We start from the raw sequence: 14,295 nt of genomic DNA on the forward strand, positions 1-14,295 counted from the left end.
TATACTGAGGAATAAAGTATTTAATATCTTCCACTCTAGTATCCGAAAATTTTCTCCCTGAGTTCAAAAGTCAATAGCTGAGTCTGCTCATAGCACAGTGAGTTAAGCTGCCAACCACAATGCTGTATCCCATATGGACACCAGTGGCTGTCCCAGCTGCTCCACTTCTCATCTAGTTCCCTGCTAATGCACCTGGGAAAGTAGCAGTAGATGGTCCAAGTGTTTGGACCCCTGCCACCCATGCGGGAGACCCGGATGGAGTTCCTGGCTCCTGGCTGTGACCTGGCCCAGCCAGGAACATTGCAATCATTTGGGGAGTGAACCAGTGGGTGAAAAGATCTCTTTCTGTCTCTGCCTCTCTCTGTCACTCTTTCAAATAAATAAAATAAATATTTTTTAAAGAGTCAATAGCTTTCACCTAACAAACAGAATTCCATCTTATGATCAGAAGGGCCTGTTTCAGTGTCTTCTCAAGGGTGGCAGTAGAGGAGTCCCCACAAAGGACTGCCCCAGCTCATCCTGACATGGGGCCAGCTGGGATTCCAAAGAAGCACTAAACACCGGGGTGACCAGTCCAGAGCATTCATTAGGGGAATGTGCTTACAGAACACTGCAGCTCATCCCTGCGACAGTGAGAACAATGATGGTCTGCTTGGGCGTATCTGCGGGAGAGGGGGAGGGGGGGCCTTGTATGAGGGCTTAAGGAATTTAGGCTCAGGACCAGGACCACAACCTAAACATTTCCATCGGTGCTGGGAATGTCAAGGTTCTGGCTTGGGCTCAAGCCTGCTGGGAAAAACCTGCAGATGGCTGGGTCACAGAGCCGTCAGAGCACTCTGATTTTCAGTCAGAACACAGCAGGGAGAACTGGGGGCCCTGTTGGGCCGCTTGTGTTAGGTCTTAGGATTTTAGGGTTCAAAGAAGGAGAGGAGGCAGCTAGTTAAAGTTGAGAAGACTTTATTGTAGGGAGGAGAGAATGGCGGGGGGTCAAAGAGAGAGCTGGGTTTCAGCCTGCCGGGACAGAGGGCAGGGGTTTAAGCCAGGCTTGATTCTGTTTGCACAGCAGGCAGAGCGCCACAGGCTGCTTGCTGGATGCTGAGAAGGTGGGTAGGGGTGTGCAGAAAGGCTTTTATTTATTTATTTTTTTTTGACAGGCAGAGTGGACAGTGAGAGAGAGAGACAGAAAGATCTTCCTTTGCCGTTGGTTCACCCTCCAATGGCCGCCGCGGCCGGCGCACTGCGCTGATCCGATGGCAGGAGCCAGGTGCTTCTCCTGGTCTCCCATGGGGTGCAGGGCCCAAGCACTTGGGCCATCTTCCACTGCCTTCCCGGGCCACAGCAGAGAGCTGGCCTGGAAGAGGGGCAACCGGGACAGAATCCGGCGCCCCGACCGGGACTAGAACCCTGTGTGCCGGCACCGCTAGGTGGAGGATTAGCATATTGAGCCACGGCGCCGGCCCAGAAAGGCTCTTATAAGTGCATCGTCTTGCAGTCTGGAGCATTCCCAGGCGAGTAGCAGTAAACATTCATGAGTCTTTACATACCTACCTGCGCCCAATTTCATCAGGCCTGGAGGTCCAAGCCCAGAGTTCCCACAATTTGGACCAACACCTTGCCAGTGTCTGAACCACTTCTATATTATCCTTTTCAACCATACTTCGATTGTCAAATAAACAAATAATTTTTTTTAATTTAAAAAAGAAAGTTCTTCCTAGATAATTTTGAGTCGTTAAGTCATGGGGCCATGGAGAACAATGCTAATTCCTGTTCTAAAAATCAGGTCCCTGGCCAAACAGCTTGAGATAACCTAGCGCTGGGGTCATCCACTTCCCCTGCTCCCAACATATCTGAAGGACGTCTGTCCGTCCATCAATAACTGTGTTGGCCAAGACAGTGACAGGGAAAGAGCGATGTCTGTCCCACCAAAAAAGGTATCTGCATCTGCCTGCAGCCTTTTGTTTAGAAACCCCCCGGGACTGGCATACTGGGTAAAGCTGTCGCCTGCACTGCCAGCATCCCATATAGGCGCCGGTTCTAGTCCCGGCTGCTCCACTTCCGATCTAGCTCTCTGTATGGCCTGGGAAAGCAGTAGAAGATGACCCAAGTGCTTGGACCCCTGCACCCACGTGGGAGCCCTGGAAGAGGCTCCTGGATTTGGGTCAGCCCAGCTCTGGCAATTGCTGCCATCCAGTGAGCTAGCCAGCGGATGGAGGACCTCTCTCTCTCTGCCTCTGCCTCTCTCTAACTCCGCCTTTCAAATAAATAAATCTTAAAAAAAAAAAAAATCCTTCCAGATGATCCTGCTTTGCCAGATACTGCCTTACAGTGTTATGAATGAACTATTGGCGCACAGCAGTGGCCTTGTATTCTAAGCAGGTATCCCTTTGATTCTTCTTTTTAAAGATTTATTATTTATTTTTTAAAATATTTATTTATTTGAAAGAGGGAGATGAGGCCGACACTGTGATGTAGCGGGTAGCCACTGCCTGCAGTGCCAGCATCCCATATGGATGCCAGTTCGAGTCCCAGCTGTTCCACTTCCAATCCAGAGCCCTGTTATGGCCTGGGAAAGCAGAAGATGGCCCAACTCCTTGGGCCCCTGCAGCGGCGTGGGAGACTCTGAAGAAGCTCCTGGCTCCTGGCTTCATATCAGTGCAGCTCTGGCGTTGCAGCCAACTGAGGAATGAACAGTGGATGGAAGACCTCTGTGTCTCTGTCTCTCTCTCTCTCTCTCTCTCTCTCTGCCTCTCCTTTCTCTAACTCTGACTTTCAAATAAATAAACAAATCTTTAAAAAAAAAAAAAAAGAGAGAGAGAAGGAGGGAGAGGGAGAGACGGAGAGAGGGAGGGAAGGAGGGAGAGGTCAAAGCCAGGAGCCAGAGACTCCATCCTGGTCTCCCACATGGGTGGCGGGGATCCAAGTACTCGGGCCATTTCCCCATGCATCAGGAGATGTAGGACTGGACACAGAGTAGCTGGGTCTCGAACCGCTTTGATATGGGAGGCTGGTGTCACAAGTGGCGGCTTAACCCACTGCGTCACAACACTGGCCCCAAGATTTACTTATTGAATTGAAAGTTAAATTAATTGAGAGTTAAAGAGAGAGAGAGATCTTCCATTGACGGTTTCACTCCCTAAATGACCAAACAGCTGGGGCTGTTCTAGGCTGAAGCTAAGGCTGGGAGCTCCATCCAGGTCTCCCACATGGGTGCAGGGGCCCAAGGACTCGGGCCATCTATTGATGCTTTTCCAGGCACATTAGCAGGGAGCTGGATCAGAAGCGGAGCTCTGGGCTTAACCAGCAGCCACAAGGCCAGCCCCTGCCTGTGGTTCTATCTGCCTAGAGCCCCTGTCCTCTGCCCTGGGTGGTCCCAAAACAAAGGCTGAAGGGCTGGCTGCTGTAGGGGCTTCACCCAGGCGCCTCCTCATACTCAAACTCTACCCTTTACAGTGATGCAATCAAGGGCTTTTTCTGCTTAAACACACAGGCTCTGTTATTCAGGAGGCCAATAATAAGCTTTGAGCTGGCTCTAGCTGCTTACCTAAGGATCTTGTTTCATCCTGACAGTGACCTGCAACTCAGCCACCCCCGTGCCCTTGGCGCTGAGCACGAGGCTGGGAATACAACGCCGCCTCCAGTTTTGTTTGAGGAACAACCCTCTGGGTCCATTGGAGATGACTTCTTTGACTCCTGGTTCTAAAAATTTCCCTTTGTTTATTTTAAATAAATATTAATACGCAATTAAATTTATACCATACTTCACAAATATCATTAATATTTATTCTTTATTTAAAAGCTTCCAAAAAAAGAAAAAAAACAAAAACAAAAAACCCTTCCAGAGGCTCTCACCAGTGAGATGAAATCCAAACTCCTTCACCTGAAACAAGGTTTCCCGTGACCGTGCCCAGCTCAGCCCCCCAGACACGTCTCCCAGTATGTTCTCCCTCAGGGAAGCGCGAGGAGGAGGGCAATCCAGCTACTGCACCAGGCTTTGTGTTAGACCGGCCAGGTTCAAGTCTCAGCCCCACACTACACAGCAATGAAACTTGGGACAAATCATTGCGCAGGGCCAGGACTTGAACATACGGGGTGTGGGCGAGTTCACCACTAGACCAAATGCCCACTCCTCGGCACACTCCTTCTCAATGCCCACAGCACCAAGCAGGAGGCTGGGCCCACGGCGCTGCAGGCCCACGTGTCGGGCTGCGGCTCAGGGAGGAAGGCTGAGTTCTGGGGAGGGGCAGCTGCGAGGGCCGCCTCCCTGTTCCTGATTTCACACGAGCTCCCTAGCCCTGTTCTTCAGAAGGAAAGCCAGGCTGCCGCTTAGGAAGATTTTTCCAACAAAATATTTGCTCCTGTCTCCCCCACTGCTAAAGATCCTCCAACGGCTCCCAAGTCTTTTTTTTTTTTTTTTTTTTAAGATTTATTTTAGGCCGGCGGCACGGCTCACTAGGCTAATCCTCCGCCTAGTGGCGCCGGCACACCGGGTTCTAGTCCCGGTCGGGGCTCCGGATTCTGTCCCGGTTGCCCCTCTTCCAGGCCAGTTCTCTGCTGTGGCCAGGGAGTGCAGTGGAGGATGGCCCAGGTGCTTGGGCCCTGCACCCCATGGGAGACCAGGAAAAGCACCTGGCTCCTGGCTCCTGCCATCGGATCAGCGCGGTGCGCGGGCCGCAGCGCGCCGGCCGCGGCGGCCATTGGAGGGTGAACCAACGGCAAAGGAAGACCTTTCTCTCTGTCTCTCTCTCTCACTGTCCACTCTGCCTGTCAAAAAAAAAAAAAAAAAAAAAAAAAAAAAAAAAAAAAGATTTATTTTAATTGAAAAGCAGAGTTACAGAGAAAGAGAGGGAGAGACACATCTTCCATCCACTGGTTCACTCATCAAATGGCCGTAATGGCTGGAGCTGAGCCAATCTGAAGTCATGAGCCCCGAGCTTCTTCCAGGTCTCCCACGGGGGTGCAGGGGCCCAGGGACTTGGGCCATCTTCTACGCTTTCCCAAGCCACAGCAGGAAGCCGGATTAGAAGAGGAGCAGCTGGGACTAGAACCGGTGCCCATAGGGGATGCTGAGGAGGCTTACCCCACTGTGCCACAGCACCGGCCCCTGAAGCGATATTTGTGTGAACCTATGGGGTATGTGCTCTTTCTAATCTAAGAATCTTTACTATCTTTTTCCCAATAGGGACATCTTTTTGTGCTTTTTAATGTGGTAACAATGCGATTCCTGAGGGTGCTGTGGATCCCCACCACAGTTTTCAGGATCTGCAGGGGAAGGCTGGAATCTGTGGGGGAGTGCAATCTGTACAAATGAGAGATGCCACACCCTAGGCCACAGCCTAGCCTGCCAGGGAGGCTCTGAACTTCTGAGCACAAACCCTGGCCCTCAGTGTAGATGGTTCTCTTCCGAAGCTGCACCCACTAAAGGCCCAGCCTGAACTGCCCCCAGGGCCTGTACTCGCAACCACTGAATTTTCCTTTCTTCACAAACAGCTGAGAAGGGATAATGGCGGGATCGGCACTAGCAGCAATTTCACAAGGACGCCCCCAGCTACCCTCAGAACCCTGCTGTACCCCACCACCTTCCTACAGTGTCCCTGCTGGCAAGAGGGGGTGGCAGGAGCGAGCAGGGTCCTCCTGAGCTCAGAAAGCTGGGAACGTTTACCTCGTGAACAAGAATGTCAGGGACTAGATACGAATTGCTGAGAACGCCACAGCTCTCTGCAAGGCCACAGGAATGCATTTTTTTTTTTTTTATAACTCCTAAAGGCAGAGCTTGGCCACCTTTCCTCCAACTGGAGCTGTCTGAAGGTGGAAAGCTCTCTCTCCCAGGGGAGTACGGGGGTGAGGGGCTCACACAATTCTTGGAGCCTCAAGAAAACGTTTGTAAATCCAATTTTGGAAACTTCACATTGCTTTGCTTTGGGTCATTACCCTGTAACAGTGTGACTGTGGGTCCAAATGGAAACTCAGGAGCAAAATGGCATGCGGCAGCGTTCAGTTATCAAGTGGTCACACAATCACAAACGCTGAAAATCTTCAAAAACATCACATCTAGGCAGGCATCTGCGCAGTGGTTACGCTGCTGCTAGGGACACACACCCCCCAAATCACGGTGCCAGGTTCAGATCCTGGCTACTCGGCGTGCTTGCCATGACCCAGCCCAGGCTGCTGCAGGTTCGGGAGTGAACCAGCCTACGGACGAGCGCCCTCTCTGTCACTGTCTCTCTCTGCCTTTCCAACAAAGAAAAAGGAATTTTAAACAGAAAATCTAAAACAGGAGGCTGGAGGATCCTTCTAAAAAACCTTTCAGTTTTATTATAGAGAAATCATAGATCCTGCAAAGTCGAAATGAGGATGCTAACTTGAAAAAAATCCCACGAAAGGGAGTAAGTGCCTCTGAGGTCACTTCTAACTCCAAAATTCTCAGAGGTGTTGGATTCCAGAACTTTGGACTTCTACATTCTTTAAAAAAAAAAAAAAAAGATTTATTTATTTGAAAGTCAGAGTTACAGAAAGAGAGGGAGACACAGAGATCTTCCAACCACCGGGTCACTCCCCATACAGCTGTAACTGTCAGCGCGGGGCCAGGTCTCCCGTGTGAGTGGCAGGTGCCATCTTCTGCTGCCTTTCCCAGCCATCAGCAGGGACCTAGATCAGAAGCGGAGCAGCCGGGACGTGAGTAGGCCGCCATGTGGGACGGTGGCGCTGCAGGCGGCGGCCTTACCCGCTATCCCACTTACATTCTGACCCTGATCCTGACAACCACATTGCTTGCCTCCTTTCCAGAAAGGTTTTCCACTGAGCACAACCTGTTCACTTGCATTACAGCATAAGGCAGGGGTAGGCACTGTGGTAAGCGCAGCTCGGGACGTCTGCACCTCACACCCAGCGACCTGCTCATGCATCCTGAGAGCAGCAGAGGATGGTCAAATACCTCTGTGCCACCCCTGGGGGGCAGCGCGATGGAGTTCCAGGCTCCTGGCTTCAGCTTGCTCCCATCTTGGCTGGTGTGCCTATTTGGGGAGTGAACCAACAGATGGGCGACCTCTCTCTCTCCATATATACAATTCTGCCTTTCAAGCAGATGAAAATAAACATTTATAAACAAATGTAGACCAGGCGTCCTACTTAATTTTGAACTATAAGGAGGGCCGAGTCCACAGAAATTAGCCCTTCATTCCCTCTAATCACTCTTCCTTGGCTGGGCTTCGCTAGCATTCATTCAACTTCTGCATATCTGTGGGGAAAGAAAACACAGGTCTGGGACTTAGAATACGAGATATGAGCGCCGGTCCAAGGCCTGCAACCGGGTATCAGCTGCGATTTATATTTTTACAAGCACAACTTTCCCCTTCCCTGTCTACTTCAGAAGGTCACGTGGACTGAAGTGGGGGGAGCATTTGGCACGGGTAAGCCGGTCTAACACATGGAAGGCTTCATCATCTCTACCCTCGCCTTCCCCTGCAGCTGCACGGAGGCACTGTGTCCGCGGCAGGCTCTGCTGAGAGTGGTGACAGCTGTCAGCCGAGGCCGGCCTTCTAGAGTCAGATATAAATGATTGGGTCACACTGACTTCTCTGTTCCTACACTGGCCTAAGAGGAGCGGCCTATGTTTAGCTCTGTTGTGTGTATTCTTTCCCAGGGCCAGATGGGAACTGTTTCTTCCCATTTCGCCCCTTTCCCCCTCTAGGGCAAAGCTCGTTTCCCTTTTTGGCCACAGAGCTCCCTGACAGTAAGCGGCCCTCCCCTCACCAACCACCACTCCCCAACCCTGGGAAGGGGCCCTCTCCTGCGCACCCGGGTGTGAGATGACTCAGTGACAGGCGCGAGACCCAGGGCCTGGAGCATTCGGGCCAAGGACGGGGCTTTCGTGATGGCGAAGGACTGGGAGGGCCTGGGCCAGGGAGATGCGATTCAGTCACTGATCTGGCTACTTGCTGGCCAGGAGACTGGAGCTTCCACGCTCTGCGAGTCAGTGTGTGCACAAGGAGGCTAGGCTTGAGGAGAGCATTACATGAGCTAACGGACGAGACGCCTTCCTACAGAACCTGGCTTAAGTGCTCACGAGAGGCCTTGGGGAGGGCTCTCCCATGTGGGCGGAAGAGCTTGGAGGAGCGCGGTACCCAGACGCCCGGAGGCGGCGAGCCCTGCCGGCCCAGCACTCAGGCTTTGAGGCTCAGGGTCCCTGCACCGCACACCGTAATTCACCGCCTCTCAGGAGGCCCTCGAGACTCCCGGCTGAGAAAGGTGGCTGGGAGCCAACCGGGCCTTTTACAGGAAAAGCCCTTTCCAAGAAGGCTGGGCATCCGGGCTCCCGGCGGGTCGTACCCTCGGGCCTCAAACCCTCTCACTTACCCAGGAATGACAACGGTCCTTAACGGAAGCCAATAACGACGGCATTAGTAAGAGCAGGCTGAAGTCAAACCTTGGAGTTTGAAGCCTCCATGCCTGCAACGCTATCCAGCCCCAAACTACAACTCCCAGCATGCTAGGCGGCCGCCGGAGCGAGCCGTATCTGCCCGGCCAGCCTCGCGCCCCTTCTCCCCTCACTGCACGGCCGAATGCCCAGTCTTCCGGGTATTTCTGTTCCCACCTCCGACAGCCTCACCTCATGATTTCTGGGTATTGTAGTCCACCTTCTTCAGGCTTCCTGGTTAGGAGCCGTTCCCAGTGGCGGCTCCCTTGCCCAGAAAAACTACAAAACCCAGAATACGGCGCACGTTCCCCTCGTCCAATAGGAGCCCCCCATGTAGCGGGGCGCGGAGCTCCGCTCTCGCAACTCAAGATGGCGGACGAGAGTGAGACAGCAGTGAAGCCGCCGGCACCTTCGCTGCCGCAGATGATGGAAGGGAATGGAAACGGCCATGAGCACTGCAGCGACTGTGAGAACGAAGAGGACAACAGCTACAACCGGGGGTAACTATATCCCCGGAGTCCAATTCCCTTCCAGTCCCCCACAACCTGGGTCTCTGGGGTGCGGGGAAGTCACCCGGAGCTTAGTCTAACCCCACCCCCGTATTCTTATTGGCTAAAGCATTGGGATCCTGCCTGGCGATTGGTTGCTGCCTTTGTCTTTTACCAGGGGTGGGTGCTCAGTATATTAAGGGCCGAAGACATTCAATACTTTTATTATATAAAAGTTCTTCTGTGTAATGTTTCACTCGTGTGCTTGAAACGCGTCCTGGGAAAAGAGCATGTTGGACGATGGTTTTCGATGGAACGACGCGGGGCAGTCCAGTAAGCACAGTTAAAAGAGAACGTTACTTACAGGGCTGGTGAGAGCAACGTGCCTAGCAATAAACGAATAATAAAACATTTCGCAGCCGTTCGCTTCCAGTGAGGAAATTCATCGGGCTGTACAGACCTTACATATAATTATGTTGTAAAACAATCACTGCGAGAGAATCCCAAAATACAGACTCACCTTATAAACCCTGTGCAGTTGAACCGTGTGATAATGTTTTGATTTATACAGTGTCCGTTATTCCAGATCATCTGTTTCCTGAGCAGTACATAGTTAGGTCTTCAGCATCTTTGCTGTGTTAACTTTGTGAAGCAGCCCCACGTGTCAGGAGATTGAGTGATGTTCTTCTTGGGCAGGGTTTGCCTCTGTGGGCTTAGCAGTGCATTTCCTGTACTTTAGGGTCTTGCAACTTAGTGTCTGCTGTATTTGTTGCTCGCGGAGAAGAAATACACCAGATGTTTTAAGTGTTGAGTTCCTTTTTCCAAATCAGTTTTCACTTTTATAAGCCACAGTGTATCGCTGGTGCTCACTCGCTCTCTTCCTGTCTTGTTTTAAGTGAAAGTCTCCAGATGCTGTTCTGGGTGCAAAACTCTTGCTGAGTCTGATTTTTTAGCTAGCTTGTTTGCTCCTGGAGGCAAAGACCAAGTTTGAGGTCTTTGAATAAACTTTTTAAGTGTGGTTTTTTGTTTTTTGTTTTTTGTTTTTGTTTTTGTTTTGCTTGCTGCTTTGTAGCACTGGGAGGGCAAACGAGTGTTTAAATTCTTTGTAACATGCTTATGTTGATTTAGGCTGAATAGATCAGGTTTTATGTTCTTCGACCAGCATTAAAAATCGTAAGACAAATGTAGAGAAAAAGGAAGCTAGCCAGATTTGTTTTTTATAACTCTGTTCTGTTGCTGTAACTCAGCACGGATTCTCACATAATAAAAACCCGCTTCCAAGTTTGAGATTCCTGAGTATGGATGCGAGAAAGAGGAAGTGGGAACCCAAGAAGGGAAAGGGCAGCCCTGTTGAGCAGAGATTACCGTCCTGGATGCGATGGTCAAATGTGGAAGTCACTTCAGAAGTGAAAGTGTGGCTTTTGGGATGCTGTTTATGTAGTTGCTTTTTTCTTTTTTTAAGGTTTATTTATTATTTATGTGAAAGGCAGACTTACAGAGAGAGAGGCAGAGACAGAGAGATCTCCATCCACTGGTTCTTTCCCCAGATGGCTGCATCAGCCAGGGCTGGGCCAGGCAGAAGCCAGGAGCTAGGAGATTCTTCCAGGTCTCCCACATGGGTGGCAGGGCACCAAGCACTCGGGCCATCTTCCACTGCTTTCCCAGGCACATTAGCAGGGAGCTGGATCGGAAGTGGAGCAGCCAGGACTCAAACAGGCTCCCATGTGGGATGCTGGTACCAGATGGTGACTTAACCCACTATACCACAGCACTGTACCTGTAGTTGCTGTTTTAAAAAAGATGTACTTGTTTATTTAATGTATTTGAGAGACAGAGAGAGAGGAAGGGAGGGAGAGGGAGAGACAGACTCACCAACAGAGTTCTACAGTCAGGGATGTACCAGGCTGAAACCAGGAGCTGGGAACTCAGTCTCCATCTCCCACATGGCTAGCAGGGACCCGACTACTTGAGCCGTCGCCACCACCTCCCAGGTGTGTGTGAGCAGGAAGCTGGAGTAGGGGCACAGAGCCAGGCTCTGTGCTGCAGGCTGTGGGTGTCCTAAGCAGTGTCTTAACTGCTAGGCCAAATGCCTACCCTTGTGTAGTTCCTTATATTTTTCTCTGCTAAATTGATGCCCTGACTAGTATCTGTAGTTGTTTAATTAATTTTATTCCTAGTAATTTATGAATCACTTCATAAAACTATTTCCGGATAGCTTTGTGTTTAATTTGTAGTGCAACAAAATGATAACCTCACAAAACTTTGAAAGTGTTTTTTCTCGTTGTGCTTGGTTGTGGTTTGGGTGAACAGACTAGGTTTTTAGCATGCGTAGTCTGGGTGTCTGTGAAAATGAGTCTGAAACTGGCAGGTGACACACAGGAGGCCTGGTCTGGAGGAGAGAGTTGCTGTGGTGCTTAGAATCGGGGGGAGAGTCGACAGTTCTTTCGTTAACTTTCAGAGCAAAGTGTTTTGGGAAGAAGCAGTGTGGTGTACTGGGAAAAGCTTGGACTGGAGAGTCATTCAAACCTTTTTTTTTTTTTAAAGATTTATTTATTTATTTGAAAGGCAGAGGCGGTGGGGGGGTGGCCTTCCATCCACTGCTTCGCTCCCCAAATGATCACAACGGCCAGAACTGCACCCATCTGAAGCCAGGAGCCAGGATCTTCTTCCAGGTCTCCCATGTGGGTGCAGGGGCCCAAGGACTTGGGTCATCTTCCACTGCTTTCCCAGGCCATAGCAGAGAGCTGGAAATTGAAATAGTGCCCATATGGGATGCCAGCACTGCAGGTGGTGGTTTTAGCTGCTACACCACAGCGCCAGCCCCTCAAGCCTGTTTCAAAGCCTAATTCTGACACAATGCTCCTATGACCTTGGGAAAATTACTTAACCTAGAGTTACGTGGAGGTTAAATGCGATAACATCTGGAATACTGCTCTCCTCCCTTCTGTTCATTCTTGAGGTCACTCCTGACTTTCTCCCAGTTTGCCCTATGTTCTTACCACATACTGTATTTTTTGGTAGCTTCTTTCGTAGCGGTCATTAAATAACCTTTGACAGTTTTGTGTAATGTGTCCAATTTCTGCTTACCTTTCTTTTTTTTCCCCTTAAAGATTTATTTTATTTATTTGAAGGGCAGAGTTACAGAAAGAGAAAGAGGAGAGAGAGAAAGAGATATCTTTGAGCTGCTAGCTGAACTCCCCAAATGGCCACAATGGCCACAATGGCTGGGGTTGGGTCAGGCCAAAGCCAGAAACCTGGAACTACATCCAGGTCTCCTACCTGTGTGACAGGGCTCAAGTACTTAGGCCATCTGCTGCTGCTTTCCCAGATGCATTAGCAGGGAGCAGGATCAAATGTGGAGCAGCCTGGCCCAGTTTGGTAGAGTTTCATTTCCCCTCACTGAACGGAAGGAAGTTAGATTTGTCTTTTCTTTCTTTCTTTCTTTCTTTCTTTCTTTCTTTCTTTCTTTCTTTCTTTCTTTCTTTCTTTCTTTCTTCCTTCCTTCCTTCCTTCCTTCCTTCCTTCCTTCCTTCCTTCCTTCCTTCCTCCCCTCCCCTCCCCTCCCCTCCCCTCCCCTCCCCTCCCCTCCCCTCCCCTCCCCTCCCCTCCCCTCCCCTCCCCTCCCCTCCCCTCCCCTCCCATCAAGATTTATTTATTTATCTAGTTGAAAGGCAGAGTTACAGAGTGAGAAAGAAATCTTCCATCTGCTGGTTCACTCCCCAGATGGCCAGTGCTGGGCCAGGTTGAAGCCAGGAGCCAGGAGCTTCATCCAGGTTTCCCACATGGGTGGACCAAGCACTTGGGTCATCTTCTGCTGCTTTTCCTAGGGCATTAGCAGGGAGCTAGATCAGAAGAGGAGCCCCTGGAACTTGAACTGGCACCTGTATGGGATGCCAGCATTGCAAGCAGCAGCTTAACCTACTATATACCACAGCACCAGCCCCCATATAAGATTTTTTTTTTTTTTGACAGGCAGAGTGGACAGTGAGACAGAGAGACAGAAAGAAAGGTCTTCCTTTTGCTGTTGGTTCACCCTCCAATGGCCTCCACGGCCAGCGCGCTGCGGCTGGTGCACCGCGCTGATCCGACGGCAGGAGCCAGGTACTTCTCCTGGTCTCCCATGGGGTGCAGGGCCCAAGCACTTGGGCCATCCTCCACTGCACTCCCTGGCCACAGCAGAGAGCTGGCCTGGAAGAGGGGCAACCGGGACAGAATCCGGCGCCCCAACGGGGACTAGAACCCCGTGTGCCGGCGCCGCAAGGTGGAGGATTAGCCTAGTGAGCCGCGGTGCCAGCCCATATAAGATTTTTTTTAAGTTTTATTTATTTAAAAGGCAGAGTTATGGGGTGGGGGTGGGGGAGCGGAGATCTTTCATCTGCTGGTTCACTCCCCAAATGGCTGCAATGGCTGGAGCTGGGCCAGTCAGAAGCCAGGAGCCAGGAGCTTCTCCCAGGTCTCCTGCATGAGTGCAGGGACCCAAGCACTTGGGCCATCCTCCGCTGTTTTCTGAGGCACATTAGCAGGGAGCTGAATCAGAAGTAGAGCAGCCAGGACTCAAACTGGTGCCCATATGGGATGCCAGTGTTGTAGGCATCAACTTCAACTGCTGCACTACAGTGCCAGCCCTGCCATACAAGAATTTAAGAGGATAGCAAGGTGCTGTGATGTAGCGGTTAAAGCCGCTGCCTCAGCCAGCACCCGCTACCCATATGGGTGCCAGTTTGAGTCCTGGCTGTTCCACTTCTGATCCAGCTCCCTGCTAATGTGCCTAGGAAGGCAGTAGAAGATGGTTCAAGTGCTTGGGCCCCTGCACCCACATGGCAGACCTGGAAGAAGCTTCTGGCTCCTGCCTTCAGCTCAGCTCGGCTCTGATCATGGCCATTTGGGGAGTGAACCAGCAGATGGACAGTCTCACTCTATGTCTCTGTCTCTCTCTGGAGAAGGAATTTCTCCTTTCAGTGTTAGTGATTCTGTAATATGCAATAAAGGTTAATGACAGTTAAATGCAGTCCCTGGGGCTGGCATTCTGCATCCTGGGATGCCTGCTACTTTGAGTGCCAGCTACTTCCTTGCTGGTCCAGCTTCTGAATAATGCACCCTGGATGGGGGCGGGGAGTAGATGATGGCTCAAGTGCTTAGGCCCTTGTCATCTGCTGTTGTACTCCCCAAATGCCTGCCGCAGCTGGGGCTGGAACAGGCTCCAGTCCAGGCCTCTGAGGTGGTAGTAGTGTCCCACCCACCTGAGCCATCACTGCTGCTTCCCTGGACCACACTGGCAGGAAGCTGGAATCAGGAGCCAAGCTGGGACTGGAACTCAGGTACTCTCACACGGGGTGTGGGCATCCTAACCAGCAGCTTAACTGCTAGACCAAGTGCCTCTCCCGGAGTTTGGTT

General features: G+C 51.1%; 2 protein-coding genes across 4 annotated transcripts in view; one reads left to right on the forward strand and one right to left on the reverse strand.

Annotated features, from left to right (window-relative positions):
- DCAKD (dephospho-CoA kinase domain containing) overlaps positions 1–8,564 on the reverse strand; it is a 37,371-nt gene extending 28,807 nt beyond the window's left edge. The window contains exon 1 of one of the 2 annotated variants that reach the window (XM_008271616.5): positions 8,353–8,564. The gene's annotated coding sequence lies outside the window, so the exon portion shown is untranslated. The remainder of the gene's footprint in view (positions 1–8,352) is intronic. The other variant, XM_051825776.3, reaches the window with a different exon arrangement.
- A 208-nt stretch (positions 8,565–8,772) lies between these two features.
- The window catches only part of NMT1 (N-myristoyltransferase 1), a 41,256-nt gene continuing 35,733 nt past the window's right edge, over positions 8,773–14,295 (forward strand). For both annotated transcript variants that reach the window (XM_089316925.1, XM_002719442.6), the window contains exon 1: positions 8,773–8,913. Coding sequence is in view for 1 of the 2 variants with exons in the window: in XM_002719442.6 (XP_002719488.4) it covers positions 8,783–8,913 (131 nt within the window). In the remaining variant the exon portion in view is untranslated. The remainder of the gene's footprint in view (positions 8,914–14,295) is intronic.

Source organism: Oryctolagus cuniculus, chromosome 17, assembly GCF_051225735.1.
Source record: "Oryctolagus cuniculus isolate XC-2025 breed Fujian yellow rabbit chromosome 17, ASM5122573v1, whole genome shotgun sequence".
Lineage (NCBI taxonomy): Eukaryota > Metazoa > Chordata > Mammalia > Lagomorpha > Leporidae > Oryctolagus > Oryctolagus cuniculus.